Source organism: Esox lucius, chromosome 13, assembly GCF_011004845.1.
Source record: "Esox lucius isolate fEsoLuc1 chromosome 13, fEsoLuc1.pri, whole genome shotgun sequence".
Classification (NCBI taxonomy): Eukaryota; Metazoa; Chordata; class Actinopteri; order Esociformes; family Esocidae; genus Esox; species Esox lucius.
In genome coordinates this window covers 7,473,312-7,493,949 of record NC_047581.1, presented here as the reverse complement: position 1 = coordinate 7,493,949, position 20,638 = coordinate 7,473,312, and the positions used below count along the sequence as shown (strand labels likewise).

Below are 20,638 nucleotides of genomic sequence, written 5' to 3'. Positions count from 1 at the left end.
TCACTGCCATGGGGCTAATGCCTGCAAGTCTCTGTGTGTGTGTGAAACCGGCAGGAAGAGTGTGCACTTTCAAAAACTATGCTACAACACTGGCATGCGCGCACACGTGTGTCTGGTTGTGAGTGTGCATCTATCTGTGAAGTTACAATAGACAGAAACAGAGATATATCAGTGGGCGGAAGACTTCATACACTCCGGTAGTGGAGGAGGCCTTCTGAGACAGAGATAAAATAAGAGCCAAAAGATATTGTGTGTCTAGCACTGGAATTCACAGGACTAAACACTAGAGAGAGCCTGATTTGGGATGGCCTTGGGGAGGTTGGGGGGTTGCGGTTGTAAGGAAAAACACTAGATAACTAACTTTCTTTTCTCTCTTCTCTAGACCCACCCCAATCCACTGTAAGTTCATTAGACAGTGTGTGTAATAAAATGCTAAACTGTAGACATTGTGAATAATATTAGAACTCATGTTCCAAGATTAACAAACTCACCCGCAAGCCTGGGATAACATATCCGAAATAATACAGATTCCTTTGTGTCATTAGAATTCCAATTGTTTTACTTTCATTTCACTTCTATGTTCTGGGGCTATAATAGATTAAAGAGAACAAAAGTTAAACTCCACATCAAACTTGTTTCTGTTTCGAGAGAAAGAGGGAGAGAAAGAATGAGAGACGGGGACAGTTGTTCTATCAGGACTAGTTTGAAAGCCAAGCCGATGATATAACACTTTTAATACAACCTAAGGTGCCAAGCTCCAAGTAAGCTAATTCAACAGCAAATATCTGAGGCGTTTATCACACACACACCTGACAGCTGAATGAGATTGTGTAAACCTTAGTCCCTTTCCAATGAAAGGAGAGAATCAAAGATGTAACCTTAAGCCAATCTAGCTTATTGTTTATAGCTTATCGCTTATGACATTAAACTCTTCCTGACATAATAAAGAGGTACTAGTCTAGTTCTAAAGAGTTTGGAGAGTTCCAGAACAGACATGTTGTCTGTTCTGGAAAATAATCCCTCTGAAATCAGGTTACACAATTACAATGGTCTGGGAAATATTAATCATCTTGCAGCGTTTCTGCATTAATTAACATTTGTTTTGTTAAATATGTATTGAAATACAAGAAAAGGTTTTCAAAATGCATTTGTTAAAAAATGCAGCCATTTATTGAACTTTGTTATATACTCTATATTTATATAATTGGCAGAGGTGGTAAAAGAGGTCATTGGGAGAGAATGCTTTTACAATATGTTGTTTGGAGACTTTCATGTTTGTCAACTTCAACATTGTCACCAATCAACTACATCACAATTAAAGATGCAACCCGGGATTTCTGGCCATTAGAAGTAAAAGTGGAGATTTCAAGCCAAAATGGACCCGAAAACTGTAGACCAGTGATGTTCAAATCAGGCCCTCCAAGCCAGTTGCACATCATTTCTTCATTGCAACCCCCTAATTATGGACTTATTTAGACCTGGGACACCAGGTGGGGGCAATTAATGATGAGGTAGAACAGGAGGCTGATTAGGGGGTTGCAACAGAAAAATGGAGTGGATCTGGCTTTAAGGGACATATTTGAAAACCCTAACCCTATTGCTGTAGGCAATATCACGTATTTGCTGATATACACCGTGTCATCAAAATCACTTTCAAACTCTGACTTCCATGGCCTACGGAGATATAATAGTGATCCGACTTAAAGATTATGCACATTCCCTACAAACAACAAAAGTCCTAGCTCTGTTACCAAACTATTGTGTACGTTAGTATTTTCTCCTAAAAGATAGAAAGCACATTGTGGGCATGCCACAATACATAAACCTGCGGGATTTGAAAAAAATCTGCCTCGAGTTCCACTGAGATTTCTTGAAGATGGTGTCACTGCGGCTTGCTTCCTATTGGTCTCTTCACCGCATCTATGGACATCGTGTCAGCACACGCGTTTAAGACTTCAAACCAGGGCTTGTGTTTTGTTTCTTCGGGACACATTCTATACCTCGAGAACCGGAGAGAGAGACAAACAGCCAGAGAGAAGTAGGGAGGGGATCACACCGAGGACCACACACGTGTGCTCACAGTCCCGCTGCCTGCCTCAGCGGTGCCAATGTAAACGCTTTGGCTGACACCATGGCTTGTCTACGTAAACAGCAGCAGCCACAGATGCATCGATGTTTGCGTAAGGATGAAACACAAGCAGGGCAAGGTTTTCTGGGAATACCAGAAGAGGTTTAAAGGCCAGCGCTGAACACTCACTATCCATGAGTGCTTCCCAAATGGCACCACATTCTCTATGTAGTGCGCTACTTTTGACCAGGCGTCATGTGGAAAGTTTTCTCTTTGGACCGCTCTTCCGCCCCACGCCACTCGCCCACATTTATAGACCACAGTCATATAACACGGTTGACCGAAGGGCCACGACAAGATGAAAAGAGTGCGGACGGACAAATAGTATGGGAGAAACAAAGAGCGATGTAGAAAGACAGAGAAAAGGAAACACTCTGCGTTTGAGTGGAAGAGGAAACTGACAACATGTCCTCTCTATAAATCAGCCCGTCTGCCTTTTCTTTACGGCCACGTCAAAGCCCTCTAACTTTATCAGCAGATGAATACCCCCGTCTGGCTCATTTAGCGCACTTGGACGCAGCGGAGCGGCAGACTGAAGGACTCTATGTCAACCTTCCTCCACAGAGTTAACGCTAAAGCGGCCAGGTAGGCAGCAGAGACCACTTCAACAAGGCTTTCAAACAGCAGGCAAAGGAACTTCAGCGGGTCTCCAAGTTCCCTTCGACTAGAAGATCGCAGGCTACCGTCAATTCATCTGTCTTAGTCCTCCTGTCATCTTAGAGGCAACAGCTGGATGTGGATCGGCGGGGCAGCCAGGGGCGTATAGTGGGTGTTATTGGCCCCGTATATCTGCGTTCTCGGTTGCTCGGAGCTTGTCTGGAAATGGAGACGACAATGAAAGGCGGCTTCTCCGCCGACGTCTTTCAGCCACCTCTTTCTGCCAGCGTCCGCAAATAACGGCCCAATGGCTTAAGCGTCAGGGAAAAGCCCTGAGCGGAGCGTTGTTCATTAGCTACATCTGCTGCACAGACTCGGGCCGAGCAACAAGTGCAACATCTCTGCATGTGATGAAATAAATACCCACATGGGCGTACGTGGTCACACTTCAAAGAAGTCAGTGGAATTTGATTTAACAAGCTGTTGGGGAGAGAGAGACACAGGAGGGCGGAGGGGGGGTTAGAGGAAACAGAGAGAGAAAGAGAGGAAAGGGGAAAGAGGAGAGAAACAGACAGAGAGAGGGAGAGGAAAAAGCAGAGAGAAACTATATTTACAAAGGAAGACAACTGCAGCCAGATAGGACCAGACCAGACTGAAGGAGGGGGGAGACACAAGGACACACACAGAGACAAGCGCACAGACACACATACAGGAGGGCCTCCATAAACTGAATCGTCACAACTGTCTATGAATAAATCAGTTACCACAGCAGAAGACACATTTGAAACAAAAGCAGACAAAACAAGAAAAACAAACGTCAGAGTGTGCCTGTCTGCAACAGGATGAGACGGCTCATGAGAAGAGGCAGACACAATAACACCTAGGCCACACCTAAACACATGACAGTGGGGAGAGAGAAAGAGAGACACAGCATGATAACAAACACAACAACATCAGAGACAGCCACCAGCAGCAGGCTTTGGCAACACACTGCACTTGGCAGCCGTGGCGGCTGACTGAGTCTGTTTGTGTGCCTTCAGTCTCTCTCTATCTCTCCCGACCCACTGTGTTATTAAAGATGGGTAATTACAGACATAAATTGCGATGACATCTGGAGGGAGAGAGAGGAAGAGAGTCTCTCTCTTCAACAAACCATGTACTCTCAACCCCACACGTCACGCCCAGAACTTCAGAGATACTTACACAAAAGATGAGAGGAAGACATAAGCGAGAGACTGGGAAGGAAAGAGGGGGAAAGAAAGACAGCGGGATTGACAAAGGATGAGAAAGAGAGAAAATTTAGCTAAACAGAAAAAAAGTAGAGCAATATATAAAAAAAAGGAAAAGCAGAACTAGAAGAAGACAATGACAAATGAACTACCTAACAACCTGCAGGACTTATTCACAAACGAGCACTTTACAGATCCCAAGTATTGACTTGTCAACACATCAGTGTAAATGAGTCAACGGTCAGCGGTTCTGTGTCAGCCAAAAGAATGAGCAGCGGTCTTTCGCTGAAACACAAGTTCAGGGGTCACTATAACTCCTGATGAGGGTCAGCCCTCCCACACAGACCATAAATGATATCTGCCATCTCAAATGTCATTGTGTGGGCCAGTGCAGGCAGACAGCGTAAGGTCCCTTTAGCTTCTTAGCTAACGCTGTGGGTCCCTTCACATCTAACTACATTCCTCTGTGATGCCATGAAGGGAGAAGCTCATAGCACTTCCTGTTGGGAACACTGGAACGTTGTGAGGTCACAGGGAAAGCAGGAGCCTTTAAAGCACATTGTTCACAGTGTGGTAATTCAAGATGTTCAACAGGGCCGGGCCTTTAACTACTTTAATGTGTATGGATATGTGTTTCAGTGCCCTGCAACATCACAGGAAGGTATTCTGAGGCTTGGAAAGGATCCCAGAGGCCCATAAACGATGTTACCTCACCTCCACATTGTCAACACCCTAACAACTCTGACACACACACACACACACACACACTTGACACCAGCACTGACAACGTTTCTCACTTTATCTTTCTATCACAACTCATCGTGGAATGCTAGGACAATGCTCTTAACGTGGTATATTAGCAGTAAACATCTGACATATATTATTATAGGCTTAAAACAAAGAAATAAACACCTGTACCATGTCAAATATAGAGCTGACAATTTCATTAAACTTCAAGTTTGAAACTCAATATTATACCTACAGATAAAAGAGAAGGGATATAACAAAATCCCTAGTTAGCTTATTGAAATATTCACTAAGGTGGGTATGCAGAGATAAGGAGCCAATCAATTCTCCTCACAAGAACTTCCCCAGCATTTTGTAACCATGTTCCCTGAAGACACCTTATACCAATATGTTTGCATTGACTTCCATTCATGACAAGACCTATGCATTCACTAGTGGATTATTGTTCAGGTTTTGATGTAAGGCCTGCCAGCAGCTAAAAATGTATCACTCTGTGGCAGAGGGAAGAGAGACTAATACATATTTTAACTAGTGATATGGCATGCTGATCACCAGGGATATATAAACCAGAAATATTTATATATTATAAAGTGTTGTGTTAAATTAATGTTTCATAATGATGCCCATTGGGGCACTGTTTTTGTCTGTAATGGCTGGTATGAGACATCTGCTCACTTTGTTAGGCATATGTTGACAAGATGCTGGGAAATAAAAAAAAGTATTTTTATACAATGTAATTTTTGGACTAAACCTAATAAATTTCAACTCTATTTCTGACATAGTACAGATGTCCTCATTGTCTTCAGCCTATACTTATGCGTGATGTGTACACTCACCTAAAGGATTATTAGGAACACCTGTTAAATTTCTCATTAATGCAATTATCTAATCAACCAATCACATGGCAGTTGCTTCAATGCATTTAGGGGTGTGGTCCTGGTCAAGACAATCTCCTGAACTCCAAACTGAATGTCAGAATAGGAAAGAAAGGTGATTTAAGCAATTTTGAGCGTGGCATGGTTGTTGGTGCCAGACGGGCCGGTCTGAGTATTTCACAATCTCCTCAGTTACTGGGATTTTCACGCACAACCATTTCTAGGGTTTACAAAGAATGGTGTTAAAAGGGAAAAACATCCAGTATGCGACAGTCCTGTGGGCGAAAATGCCCTGTTGATGCTAGAGGTCAACGGAGAATGGGCCGACTGATTCAAGCTGATAGAAGAGCAACTTTGACTGAAATAACCACTCGTTACAACCGAGGTATGCAGCAAAGCATTTGTGAAGCCACAACACGCACAACCTTGAGGAGGATGGGCTACAACAGCAGAAGACCCCACCGGGTACCACTCATCTCCACTACAAATAGGAAAAAGAGGCTACAATTTGCACGAGCTCAGCAAAATTGGACAGTTGAAGACTGGAAGAATGTTGCCTGGTCTGATGAGTCTCGATTTCTGTTGAGCTATTCAGATGGTAGAGTCAGAATATGGCGTAAACAGAATGAGAACATGGATCCATCATGCCTTGTTACCACTGTGCAGGCTGGTGGTGCTGGTGTAATGGTGTGGGGGATGTTTTCTTGGCACACTTTAGGCCCCTTAGTGCCAATTGGGCATGGTTTAAATGCCATGGCCTACCTGAGCATTGTTTCTGACCATGTCCATCCCTTTATGACCACCATGTACCCATCCTCTGATGGCTACTTCCAGCAGGATAATGAACCATGTCACAAAGCTTGAATCATTTCAAATTGGTTTCTTGAACATGACAATGAGTTCACTGTACTGAAATGGCCCCCACAGTCACCAGATAGACCCAACCCAATAGAGCATCTTTGGGATGTGGTGGAACGGGAGCTTCGTGCCCTGGATGTGCATCCCACAAATCTCCATCAACTGTAAGATGCTATCCTATCAATATGGACCAACATTTCTAAAGAATGCTTTCAGCACCTTGTTGAATCAATGCCACGTAGAATTAAGGCAGTTCTGAAGGCGAAAGGGGGTCACAGTATTAGTATGGTGTTCCTAATAATCCTTTAGGTGAGTGTATATGTTTGCTTGAAACTGTTAAGTGACTGTATGGTGACTTTGTTTCAATCACTGCATTAAGATTACATAAATTTGTCCAAATAGCAAAAGGGCAGTCATTTCTATACAGTTAGTGGATGATAAACCCTCAAAATTGACAGATTGCTCTTTAACCTGTTGCTGGAAACAGAGCCCAAGGCAGGCCACTACCTCAATCTCACCCTTGCCAGACGGAGCTGCTCTTCCTTCAGGGAAAGGGCTGTCCACTCCAAGTCCTCTCCATTACGGTTGACAACATCATAGTGTCAACCTCCAAAAAGTGTATAACACTTTGGCATGACACGTTAACTTGTCGTTTTCCACAGACATCAAAGCGAGGACTCGCTCCTGCAGGTTCATGCTCTGCAACATTTTGATCTTAATTCACACAGCTTGGTCCAATTTCTCCCATGTCACCCCACTCTTCAACACACTCCACTGGCTTCCAGATTAAGCTTGCTTCCGCTATATGAGGAAATTGTACCTGTCTCTCTTTCCATATCACTTTACTACCCTTCATTAGTCTGCATGTCTATATTCAGACTACATAGACAAAATACAGCCAAGTCTTATTAAGGTCAGAATAGCTCTGTTTACTCCAGCATTAAGTTTAAATCTAATCATTGATCTTTTTTTTTTTTTTACTCAAGCATTCAGTGCTGAGTAATTAACCAAACTGTCAGTTTTTGAAAAACTATTAAATCCCAAACCGAACAAATTGCAAATCAATTTGGATTCCATTTCCAACCACAGCTTGAAAACATTATAGCTCTTTTACGTGATTGATATATCTATTTGAAAGAATATATCTACTTTGAAAACTATAAAAATATTTAAGTCAGTTAGTTCTGGGTTGTATTAGGCACCAGGCTACAGCACTAGCTAGCCACCTACTGCTAGTGTAGCTAAATTGATGAAGGGAGGACAGAGATAACATCACAGGGTCTGGCAAGGCGGTAATAAACTGCTTAGCAGAAATTTGATTATAATAATAATAATAATACTTTGAATTTGTATAGCGCTTTTCTAGGTACTCAAAGCACTTCACAGGGTGAGCGAGCATACAGAATACAATCACTTTAATAGGTGCAAAATAAAGAAATATGTGGTTAAAAACTAGGGAATTGTGAGATGGAGGGAAGGCAATAGAAGGGGTTCATTGCCGAACGCAAGTATGAAGAGATGGGTTTTGGGGGCCTGTTTGAAGGATAGCAGGGAGTTTGCCTGACGGATCTGGTTGGGGAGGGCGTTCCAGAGTTGGGGTGCAGCAACTGAAAAGGCCACTGTCGCCCCAGGTCCAGAGCTTGGTCCTGGTGGTTTTAAGAGTGGTTGTGTCCGCAGACCTGAGGCATTGGGTAGGGCGGACGAGGAGGTCGGAGTGGTAGGGAAGGGCCAGGTTATTTATGACTTTGTAGGTGGTGAGTAGTAATTTAAAATGAATCCTATATTTGACCGGGAGCCAATAGAGATTGTAGAGAACAGGGGTGATGTGGTCTCAGTGATGGGTGGTGGTCAGCGGGCAGCAGTTCTGGACATATTGAAGTTTATTGAGGACTTTGTTGGGTGAATGGTAGAGGATACAGCAATCAAGTCTGGAAGTTATGAGGGCATGGATGAGTGTTTCAGCAGTGGTAGAAGACAGGGAGGGCCAAATGCGGACAATGTTCTTGAGGTGGAAGAACGTCATTTTAGTCACTTGGTGGACGTGATGTAGGAACGAGAGGGTGGGGTCAAGGATGATACCTATGTTGCGGACCTGTGAGGAGGAGGTGAGGGAGCTTGGGCCAATTATGAGGATTTCAGATTTATTGCAGTTAAGTGTGAGCAAGTTCAGTTGCATCCATGATTTAAATGTCTGCAAGGCAGGTGGTGAGGGGGGAGAGGGTGGCTGAGGTGAAGGTTTGGAGGATTGGTGAAGTTGAGTGTCATTGGCATAGCAGAGAAACTGGAGGCCTTGACAGCGCGGAGGATCTGTCCACGAGGAAGGATGTAGATGAAGAGGAGGGGACCGAGCACTGAGCCCTGGGGGACACCATGGGTGACTGGGACGGTGGAGGATTTGCAGATGTTTATGGAAATGTATTGATGCCTGAGATAAGAGTTACTCCTGGAGAGGGCGGTGCCAGTTATGCCAAGGGAGTATTGATGGCGTTTGAGGAGGATGGAGTGGTTGATGGTGTCAAAGGCATACAAGGAGGATGGAGTGGTTCATGGTGTCAAAGGCATGTGAGGAGGATGGAGTGGTTGATGGTGTCAAAGGCATGCGAGAAGGATGGAGTGGTTGATGGTGTCAAAGGCATACAAGGAGGAAGGAGTGGTTGATGGTGTCAAAGCATGCGAGGAGGAAGGAGTGGTTGATGGTGTCAAAGGCATACAAGGAGGATGGAGTGGTTGATGGTGTCAAAGGTGGCGCTCTGGTGGAGGAGGATGAGGATGGTGATGAAGCCAGAGTCAGCAGAGAGAAGTATGTGATTGGTGATTTTCAGTAGGATGGTTTCTGTGCTGTGTTTGGAGCAGAAGCCAGACTGGAAAGGTTCATAGAGGTTATTGGAGTCAAGGTGGGATTTGAGTTGCTTAAGGATTTTGGACAGAAAAGAGATGTTGGAGATGGTCCGTTAGTTGTTAGGGGTGTCAGGGTCAAGTCCAGGTTTTTTTAGTATCAGGGTGACAACAGTAAGCTTGAGGGTGGGGGGACGAGGCCATTGGACAGGGAGGAATTAATTACATTGGTGATGAGAGGGGAGAGTGTGGGGAGGCATGCCTTGATTAGAAAGGAGGGGATCAAGGGCAAAATTTGAGGACTTGATGCTGGTGACTATGGGGGATAGTTCAATTTCAGTGATTTCAGTGAAGGATGAAAATGAGTGGCTTGGAAGTAATAATAATAATACAAACAATTTATATAGCACTTTTCAAAGACCCTTTACAATACATACATAACAAACAGCTACAGAGGAGACAAACAATGAGCAATGAGACAAACGGTAGCTAACAAAACAAAAAGGGGGGGTGGGTCAAACAACATAGGGCAGGGGCTAGGGATAGGCTTGTCTGAACAGATGAGACTTGACGTGGTGGATGAAGATGGCAACAGATTTAGAGCCACAGATGAATTGTGGAAGTGCATTCCAAAGTCTTGTAGCAGCCTTTGAAAAAGCCCTGTCTCCAAAGCTACGCAGCTTGGATCAAGGAATGATAAGGAGGCCAGCAGTGGCAGAGCGGAGTGACCTGGAGGAATGGTATTGGGGAATAAGGTCCGAGAGATAGGGTGGAGCAAGTTGGTGGAGGGCTTTATATGTGAGAAGAAGAATTTTGAAGTCAATGCGTTTAGAGATTGGGGGCCAGTGGAGTTCTTGTAGGATTGGGGTGATGTGCTGCCAGGATTTGGAGTGTGTGAGAAGTCTGGCAGCTGAATTTTTAACTAGTTGTAGTTTATGTGGCTTTAATTTTAAGAATTAAAGCCAGAAAGGAGAGAATTGCAATAGTCAAGACGGGCAGAAATGAATGCATGTACTAGTGTTTCAGCGGCAGTGCGGGACAGGGAAGACTGTAACCTGGCAACATTGCGAAGGTGGAAGAATGAGGTCTGTTTTATGTGTTGTTGGAAGCTGTAGTGGGGGGTTCAGGGTGGTGGAAGAGGAAGCAGCCAGCTGACTGTGTATAATGTCAACTTTGGTTTGGAAAAATCATAACTAACTGACTGAGCCATCAAATAAAACAGTTATATACACATGAAACATTGAGATGTGGATGAATGACGTAGGCTACTGTTTAATGGGCATATCAAAACGAAACTGAACCGACCTCAAGAAGCACTAATCGCTCAGCGCTACCAGCATGTTATGCCGTAAGTCCCCTAGGGAAATGACATGTACAAACATTTTAGTTTTGCTCATTAAAGAGGAGGAAGGGTGATTCCTTCTTAATGTCTTTATATGTCTGTGTGCTTTATACTTCATCCATGGCTTTAAATCGCCATAAACTCAGACTGCTGCAAACGAGGCAATGCAAAAAGGCTTTCATAGAACGCACACATTATGTTTGTGTGTGTGTGTGTGTGTGTGTATGTGAGCCATAAAACACAGTGCGGTAAAAGGCAGTTATTGTTGGTTATGGCAGTGCAAGACAATAGGCAGCAGATTGTAAAACAGATTATTTTTATTTTACCCAGACTGCCTCACTTAACTACTTCTCAGGGAAATTGGTGTCCTCCCTTCTGCGGAAGATGGGAGAGATTTTTGGGGGCAGAGAAAATAAGGGTGTGTGCTTGTGGGTGTCGCCTGGGCTGTGTTAAAACAGATAGACAAGGCAGATAGATGAGGCAGGGAGATCAATGCGTTAGCCTGAGAGGTTATGGGAGAATGACTAAGCAGCTAATTAAAGGACAAGAACACAACACGACTGCTTGGAATGAATAATTAGAGGGCTTTCCGTGTGACTGACTGAACAGGAAACAACAGAGTGCAGGGAAGAGGGCCTCCGTGCCGTGCTCACACAGAGCAAGCTCATGGAGAGACACGGGGCATACAGTATATGTACATGTATCATACAATGCAGACAGCCCAGCGGCTTGTGTAAAATAGCATGTGATAAGACACACGTCATGCCAGACGGTTCAGACTATTTAGCATATTACAATGATTCTTGTCTCTTTCGATATGCTTTGAAGGGATCGTCCCATTTGGCCTTAGGAGAAGATCCAGCCAGGAGATAGAGGATGACAGCTGAAACAGCAAACCAAACAGTACATAACAGGATGCCATTTCTGACTTCATTATCAACGGACATCTGGCCTCTCTGACCTGAGCATTCCCTAGCTTGCAGCTTCATTTATCAATGAGGATCAAATGGTTGGTCTCCTACACAGTGTACCAGCAATCCCAAAACCTTCATAGTTTTTTGATGTACTTTCCCTGGACTTGGTTCAGCTCTGCGGATTCCAGTTTAAGTGGGTGACATGGTATTCCGCTTTTCTTAGATGATGGATTAGTTGCTATACATTTTTTGGGGTTATAGTCTCCTGTATTTTTTTTTGCAAGGCTTTTATTTTCGGTACAAACCAGAAGGAGACAGGTAAGGTGGAGACAGAAAAGTGAAGGGAAGAGATGGTATTGAAGCCTGCTCCCTGACTGGGAGATGTTTATACAGCGATATATGGGAGCGTTACCAAGGCTTTGCACAGAATATGTTTCAATGCAAAGCATCTATTTTATGTCTGTGGAACAAATAATTGTTGAAATCCATTAATTTAAATCAGTAGTGTAGACAGTAGAGAGAGACAGATAGAGGGTGGAGAGAGAGACAGATAGAGGGTGGAGAGAGAGACAGAGAGAGGGTGGAGAGAGAGACAGAGAGAGGGTGGAGAGAGACAGCTAGAGGGTGGATAGAGAGACAGAGAGAGGGTGGAGAGAGAGACAGCTAGAGGGTGGAGAGAGAGACAGAGAGAGGGTGGAGAGAGAGACAGAGAGAGGGTGGAGAGAGAGACAGCTAGAGGGTGGATAGAGAGACAGAGAGAGGGTGGAGAGAGAGACAGCTACAGGGTGGAGAGAGAGACAGAGAGCCAGTAATTCATCAAATGACTCCCTCTGTTTTTTGTCAAGTCCCCCTCCTCCATAGACATCTTATCAGCCAGTCTGTACCTGTGTGCAAGTAGCCCCCTGCAGGGGAAAGGTTGGTGGAGCTATGAGGTCACAGGTCATGGAAACACAACAAAGAGTTGACTCAGATGGCGACCATGAGAGAATGGCTGACAGACAGGTGTCAAGGCTGAGATACAGATGAGTCATACACACACAGTCACGAATGTAAACACACACACACACACAAATGCAAGCATGCAAAGACGCATGAACGCACACACCCCTTCAGGGAACCACTTCAGTGAAGTTGCGACAGAATGATGACCACAAAAACACAGCTTGAAAGTCTGAGCAGGTGTGTCTGCCAGTGTGTGTGTGCAGAAACATACAACACTTACTGAGCAGTAATTTATAATAATATAATTGGTATTTTAGTCTAGGTAATTAGACAACAATAAGAAATCATACCAGCCTTACAACAGCATATTATTACAGCATTTTAATAATAATAGCGTCATAATACATAATAGCCGCATCCTAATGCAATACAGCAGTATTATAATGCATAGTAACAGTAGCATAATGTATTATAAAAACATCATAAAGAATTATAAGTGCACCATGACTACATTGTAATATATTATAGCAGCATCATAATGCATTATAATAGCATGAAAACACATTATAACGGCATCATTGTCCATTACAAGCCAACGTGACAATCAGTTTATGTATTACATCAGTCCACTGTAGCGAGGGGATACATAGAGTAAGCTCCTTATGCTACTGAACCACACGGGTCTCAGTTTCGCCCTACAATAGTGCTGTTGAGCTAAATGAACAATGGACCCTGTGGTCTCTTGGACCTGGAACGGCTAATAAGTTACACCTGAATGGAGGGAGAGTTCTCCATCTCAGGTGTCCGGTGCTACCGAGGGAAGATAAGCTGATATGACTTTACCTGAACAGTTTAAACCTCTACGTACAGATCTAGGATCAGCATTGCATTAACAAATCCAATTCTTAACCATTTATGGTGAGAAACCTAAACTGAACTCTGAATAGCTTCTAGGGGCAACTTGTCTCCACAGCAGCATGTTTTTCACTTATAGCTCTGGAAAACATTAAGAGACAACTGCACCTTTTCCTTTCCAAAAAATTTGAAAAGGAAGGTTTTGAATGAGGAACAGAAGGGTTAAAATTCAGAGACCACTGCAAATGTAATGCTTCTGTATCCTTTTCAACTTTTTTGGAAAGGAAAGAAAAAGGTGCAGTGGTCTCTTCATTTTCTCCGGAGCTGTATAGTGGCACAAATCTCGATCCCAGACACTCCCATCCAAAATCGCAGAAGGCCTGGTAGAAAAATCTTTTGTGTCTTCAGGATTTTGTAATTCAACTGAGGGCTGGACTTTTGTTTTGCAATGTACAATTGTGGGTCAAATTCAAAACAGGAGTTATTAAAACATTAATAGGTTTCAAAGTAAATGTTTTTCTTTTTTTTACTCCCATGAAAAATATTTCATTTTATACTTAAACCTACCAAGGCTCTCGGTCTGCCCATCCCTGCTTTCAAGTGTGACAATAAATCAATGGACCATGTCGTAGGAAAAAACGTGGTAAGGGCATTTGGAAGTCCCTCTGATAACAGAACAAGTGCACCAGGCAGCTTTAGGCTTCACCCATGTCACCCTCAATCAATCACTGAGACACAACCTTCAGCGACTGTGTTCTTTGAACTTCAACACCAAGCAAAGATTTATCTGTCTGATCAAGGTCTCTGTGTAGACTGAAATTGATCTACAACCTTTTAAAAACGTAATTTAAAGCAAACAATATTTTTGCAGGTGCAACTTATGCACAAAGTCTGACCTTTATGCTTTCATTGATCACAAACTACAATCTGAAAAGACTTGCCTTTGAACCTCACCTACAGAATTGAATTACCATATGCCCTAAGAATATGCTTGACACTTCAACTGCACTGAAGAACAATCTGTAGCTCTTCTCACACATGGGTTATGCTTGACAGTAGGCCTGGGTTTAATGATAGTGTGGATGTTTATGACGTTAAGGGATTATCAAACCAGACCAACAAACACACCATTCCTTTCTTCGAACCAAAAATGTAAACATTCTGTAAAGAACAAAGTGTACTACCGCGAAGACATAGATACAGTGTCTGAAAGCTGGAATTTAACACAGAGCCTGTTTTTCCTTGGTCATAAGGATAGTTGTTGAGAGGAGCTCTTCGCCTCGCTGACTTCAAAGTCTCCAACTTTCTTTCTATTTTTTTGCAGCGAAGGCTTTAGACTACAGTGTGTGTTGTGCGTGCTGTTTGTGTGTGTGTGTTGCTCCAGATCTGCAGTGCCCTGAGCCTTTCTCAACCTGCTGGAATAGAGTGGGTTGATGCTCATCAAGTAAAGTCAGCCTGGAAGCTTTTAAGACTGGAATGTTCTGCAACTGGATGAACCCTGAGCTGAAGTGTTCTCAGAAGCTGTGACATAATCTGCAGTAAAATGTTCTTTAACTTGCATCTGCTCAAAGGGTGGGTGGGTGATATTGAGTTGAGTTCGATAACTTGAAAATGTTTGCAAAAAAAACAAACGTGTATATTAGGCCCAATGTTTGACAGAATTGTTTCTGCTATGAGCATGCACCTTTTTTGCCAGCAACATTTCTTTTAGACCTTTTAGATCCCAAAGTTACTGTGAATAGCACATTTAAAAAAGACTTAAATGTCAATGATTGAATGTTACTGATTAAACTACTTGTCATCATTACATTTCCGGGAGCAGATGATTGGTTGGTAGATTATGCTGTGCTCTCTCCCAGTCTTTGTATTTGCTAAAGGTCAAGGTTCGCTCTTTGGTCCACCAGACTTCGCGCATTTAGGCTCAAGAGTCTGGAAAAGAGATTGACATAGAAATCGATGTGCCCCTCTCTCACTTCTACTGCCTCCATCTCTCCCGCTTTCTCCCTTATCATCTTTCTCTTCCTCCAACTCTCTCTTTCTCCCTCCATCTCTTGCTGTCTTCCTGCCTGTGTCCCTCTCCCTTCATCCGCTGACCTGTTTCACACAAGTGTCAAGTTATCCACAAGCGTCTGGACCAGCCTGATCCCCCACCTGGCTCTTTGTGTCCGAGCGGGGTGGTCCAACCCACCTACTCATCCACCTATTCCCTCTGGTTGGACTAAGAGCTTAGCCGAATCCTTATCTCAGGGAAATTGAGGCCAGCCTTTGTTGTAGTGCAGATCTGTCTGCCAGGCCATTATCGCTCTGCTCCCTTTCTGCCTCCCTGGATGCCTTTTTTGTCCGTGCGGTCTTCCAGTCTGGACCGGTGCTGCCCGCCTAGTTTGTAACCCATCCCTGTTCCATGTGCGTTTCACTTTTGCCTGCTTCAAGCTTCGCCCATATCAAATGTCGCTCAACACGCACCCTTCCTGCTCCCTTATTCTCCCTGGTATTATAGTACATAGATAACCACTCACTATTTGTGAAAAGACAGATAATTGAGAGAGAGAGACAGAGGAGCCTTAAGCAAGTCATTTACAATGAAGATGGAAAAAGTGTCTGTTCCTTTCTGAAGGAGATGTCTCCGCCTGCGGGGAAACCAGCAGAGAGAGAGAGAGAGAGTTCTAGAAGTTCTAGCAGTCGTCTCATCTCATTGTCAAAGCATGGTCGCAGCATGGTGCGGTCTGTCTGTCTGCCTCTGTCTGCCTGCCCTGCCTTCACCTCCAGCCATGCCTGTTCTCTGTGTTCTTGGCAGCTGCCAAATGAACGAAATAACACACTGCCGAGCACAATCTTACAAACAAAGAGTGCCTATGGTGTTTCCAAAAAAATGTCACAACCTGTCTGTGTTTAAGTTGATCTGCATTTAGTTTTGGATGATCTGCATGTTGTTTTCATTGATCTGCATGTTGTTTCAGTTGGTCTGTATGTTGTTTTGGGTGATCTGCATGTTTTGATTGGTCTGTAGGTTTTGGTTGGTCTGCATGTTTTGGCTGGTCTGCGTGTTGTTTTCGTTGATCTGCATGTTGTTTTTGTGGATCTGCATGTTGTTTTCGTTGATCTGCATGTTGTTTCAGTTGGTCTGTATGTTGTTTTGGGTGATCTGCATGTTTTGGTTGGTCTGTAGGTTTTGGTTGGTCTGTAGGATTTGGTTGGTCCGCATGTTTTGGCTGGTCTGCATGTTGTTTTGTCTGTGTGACAGTTTGTTTCTGTCTGTACCCGCCTGGATTGGTCAACCAGTCTTCCCACTTGTAAGCTGTCGTCTGGGGTCGCACCACACTGGTGAGGAAGTGCGACGCGGCCACACCCTGTTGATATTATTAGTACCAGACTAGGGTCACTTAAATCAAGGAACGTCTAGGCTTCTAGTGATCTTAAAAAGTTGTTTGTTGAGGCTCCGTAACAGCATAATATATCAAGTCAAGAAAGGCATGTGAAAGTCTAAAACGGGTTCCAGTAGCAGTGATTGCACCGTGTAACAAATTAAAAAAATGGTTTTGTTCCTGGGTAGTAAGTGTTATCTCCCAATTGCTTATGCCTCAGAAGTATAGAAAATGATTCCCCACAAACTTTGCTTTTGTGTCCAGGATCTGCATGTTGTTTAAAAATTTACCTATTTTCCAGAATATTCCAGATACATGAAGTGTTGAGTAAACTTGGAGTAACCTCTAGAACCTTCTAGAACTTTCCAGTGATATGAATAGTAGTATAAATACTGGATTACAACAGCATCAACACTATGCTGGATGCCTTGAAGTATGATGAGTGTGGCTGGGAGGTCATAGGAGACTTAAAATTGTGGAATTCCTGATGAGTCTCCAAGGCGCTTTTACCAAGTTTGCCTGCTATCTTTGCCTTTGGGACAGCAGGTTGGTGTCCACAGGCGGGACTGGCCACAGTGGACCGAGTTCTCTGTGGAGAGGAACAACTTCAAGTGAGAGCCACTGGTGGACCCCCGGAAGGTGCTGATCCCACCACTGCATATCAAATTGGGCCTTATGAAACAATTAGACAGAGCTCTAGATCGAACATGGGAGCATACTCAGAGTAGCAAGGCGAGTACTTCCACCAGGATATACTGGACTTTGAATGCTGCCACAACGGACAGTATAATGAGAACATGATGGGAATCTAGACATGGGGTCTGATTCGTGAAAGTGATTCACAGTATAATCGTATATCTCGAAAAACCATTCACTTCTAAATCTTTTGTAGTAATTTTTGTATTACTTAATATGAGTACATGTTAATTTGGATTCATATGTTGTTTATTTTCTGACTTTATGTGAACAAAAATACTGAAATGTGCCTGTTTTCTCATTGGAAATAGGTGCATTTCAAAATATCACTGTCCTGGTCACAAAAGCAAAGTTTGTGGGGAATAATAGTGATTTTCTATACTTTTCAAGCATAAGTGATTACAAAATAACACTTACTACCCAGGAACAAAAATGTTGTGTGTTCAGGTCATCTCCAAATTGTGATTCAGTTGATAGGCCTAGTCTCTCTCTCTCTCTCTGTTCCTCCCAGCAATCAGGTAATGGCTAATAGCAGCAGTTCCTATGCCAAGACCTTAATTAGGGGGAGGGAGGAGGGTATGCTGTATGTGATAATGAGACTGTTCTAGGGTGATGGAATTAAAGACAGACAGAGGCACCTCTGCTAGGTCCTGGCCAAGCCAGCAGAGAACGTATGAACACATCAACACACACACGCGCACACACTGCTGAGTTCTGACAGCTAATGAAGATAGATCACTGACAGCAGTGTAAACAAACACACAGACACACACACTGAGTTCTGACAGCTAATAAAGATAGAAAACTGAAAGCAGTGTACACACACACACACACACAACCACACACACAACCACACAGAAGAATACACACAACATTGGTTACAGTAGGTAACTAGAACTTTCCCATCAAGAAATTTCCAAAATATTGCTGTGATGCATAATTATGTATTAAACACCTCCAATCAATAGATAATTATGTTGGCAGACTGAAAAAAAACACCCCAAATAGTGTTTTACGGTGGAATTTTCTTAATGTATACTTAATCCTCTCCTTAATACCTAACACCTTACCTTAACCATTCCTGTACAGAGGGCATGCTAATCTTCCCTGTATCGTTCATAATCATCTCTGTATGGAGGCTATGCTAACCTTCCCTGTATCTTTAATAACCATCCCTGTACACACAACATATACACGTCTGAGTCAACCGTGATATTACAATGAACACACACACACATCATGCCCACTTAAAGTAAACACAATGTGACTAACTAATTGACTGACAGTTCATATCGAACAGGCAGGTCTGGACACAGCAGAGCTGTTGATGCGAGGCAATTAGGGAACATTCTTCAGGATGATAATAGCTCAGTGAAACCTGGATGACAACCTACAGATCCCTTATCTTAATTTGATCAAGCTGTTGTTGCTGGAATTTTCCTATAGAGCTTGAAGAGCAACCTTCGGGTGTATTCAAGGTTTAACAGGAATCTACACTTCAGACCGGTGGAACATGTATCAACCCCATGTGAGATTTTTACTACTGTGGGGAAATGGCTCAAATCAAGACATAGCATCTGGTGACATGTCTTAAAAACGATCTATCCGTCCAAAAGAGTGACGAAGCGAGCGACATGGAGATTAACGGATGATCATGAAAGGAAAAAGGCCTCTGGGTGTCATTTCAGCCAGGGTGGAATACAGGGTGTTGACTCCTGACACACACACACACACACGTTCATGAACGCACGCACACACTCAGACAAACACACAAGCGCACGCAACCGCTCACACACCAATGCAAGAAGACACACACACACAGACACAGAGACACTTACTGCGACAAGTGGGGATATCGCAGTATCTCCAGTAGATTCCATCCTCATGGTCTGCAATGTAACACCACGGCTGAACGTCACCGTCAGGATTCCTGAAGAGGACGATGAAGAGTGATGAAGAGGAGGGGAAAAGAGAGACAGGGAGAGAGACATAGATAGACGTTAATGACCGGAGAGTGAATGCTGAATAGCATTTCAGTTGGCTGTCTGCTGTGCCTTTTCTCTTTTTTCGTTTCATTGTATGGTTTTGTGGTGCCAAGGATGTTCTGCGTTCAGCACCTCCGCTAGGTGCTAATGTAGATAGCTGCTCTGCTTGTTCAGTTCGGCTGCGTTCTGACATGGCTTGACCATTTATGTCCAGCAGAACCTAAATCAGGCAGTCAACTGTCAGACAGACCGAGAGAAAGAAGATGGACAGCAGAGGCACATACACACACAGACACACAGACACACACAGACAGACACACACAGACACACACACAGACACACACAGACACACACAGACATACACACAGACACACACACTGGGTAGACAGAGACAGTCAGAGGCCTGGAGGAACATAGGGTCTTTGTTCTGGCTGAAACAGAGAGATAGACTCCTGTCCCCGAGAGAGCACAGCCTTTTGTGAAAAGGGGCCAGGGCCCTTTGAACCTCCGCACTGCTCTTTTAGCCCTTCAAACGTAACAGCCAGACCCCCCCCCCCCAAGCACCAGTTGGCCCCCTGCGGCTCATTGGCTGTTTTGGTTTCACTAAAACCAGGGTTGGGAAGGTGGGATTGGGGATGAAGTGGAGCACATCTAGACTTGGCTTTAGAGCAGGTGCTGGTTTCTATGCACTGTGATTTACTGCTGCCAAGTGGATTATGTTGTTCTACAATGGCCTTGAGTCCTCATTTCTGATAGGAGTAGGGAGAATTCTAGAGTGTGCATTATTTCCCTATGATGCACTGTATATCCGTACAGTAGAATTTCATAGCTTTACATTTTATTCTTTGACCTGATTTTGCAAATGTCAAATTTAAAACATTACTGGCATCAGTGAATTACACATTTATATTACCAAACTAACTTTGGTTAGCTCAGCTGGCTAGTTTGGTTACCAAGGTAAGTGTAGCTAGCTGGTAAACTGTCCAGCTACATCAGTGAATTATGTCACATTTATGGTGGATTTATATGTAAAATTAAAGCGATGCAATGGAAAGGAAAGGATTATCTCAGGGGTTTATGCACTCTCTGGAAAATTATATAACTTTGTGAAAGTTTAGTTCTACTCTACTAATGGAACATAGAAACACACTTCCATGTTGTGCATACGTTTTGCTTTAATTATCTTTTACCTATATTGAAATACTCCACTAAAGTAAACTTGCATAAAGGGTTCATGTAGAGTGTGTAAAGGGTTTATAAGAAGTTAATAGAC

At 43.5% G+C, this 20,638-nt stretch overlaps 1 protein-coding gene across 2 annotated transcripts in view; it reads right to left on the bottom strand.

Annotated features, from left to right (window-relative positions):
* Positions 1-20,638, bottom strand: part of kremen1 (kringle containing transmembrane protein 1) — a 62,336-nt gene that overhangs the window by 11,681 nt on the left and 30,017 nt on the right. For both annotated transcript variants that reach the window (XM_010876038.4, XM_010876039.3), the window contains exon 3: positions 19,219-19,310. In XM_010876038.4, coding sequence (XP_010874340.1) covers positions 19,219-19,310 — 92 coding nt within the window. The remainder of the gene's footprint in view (positions 1-19,218; positions 19,311-20,638) is intronic.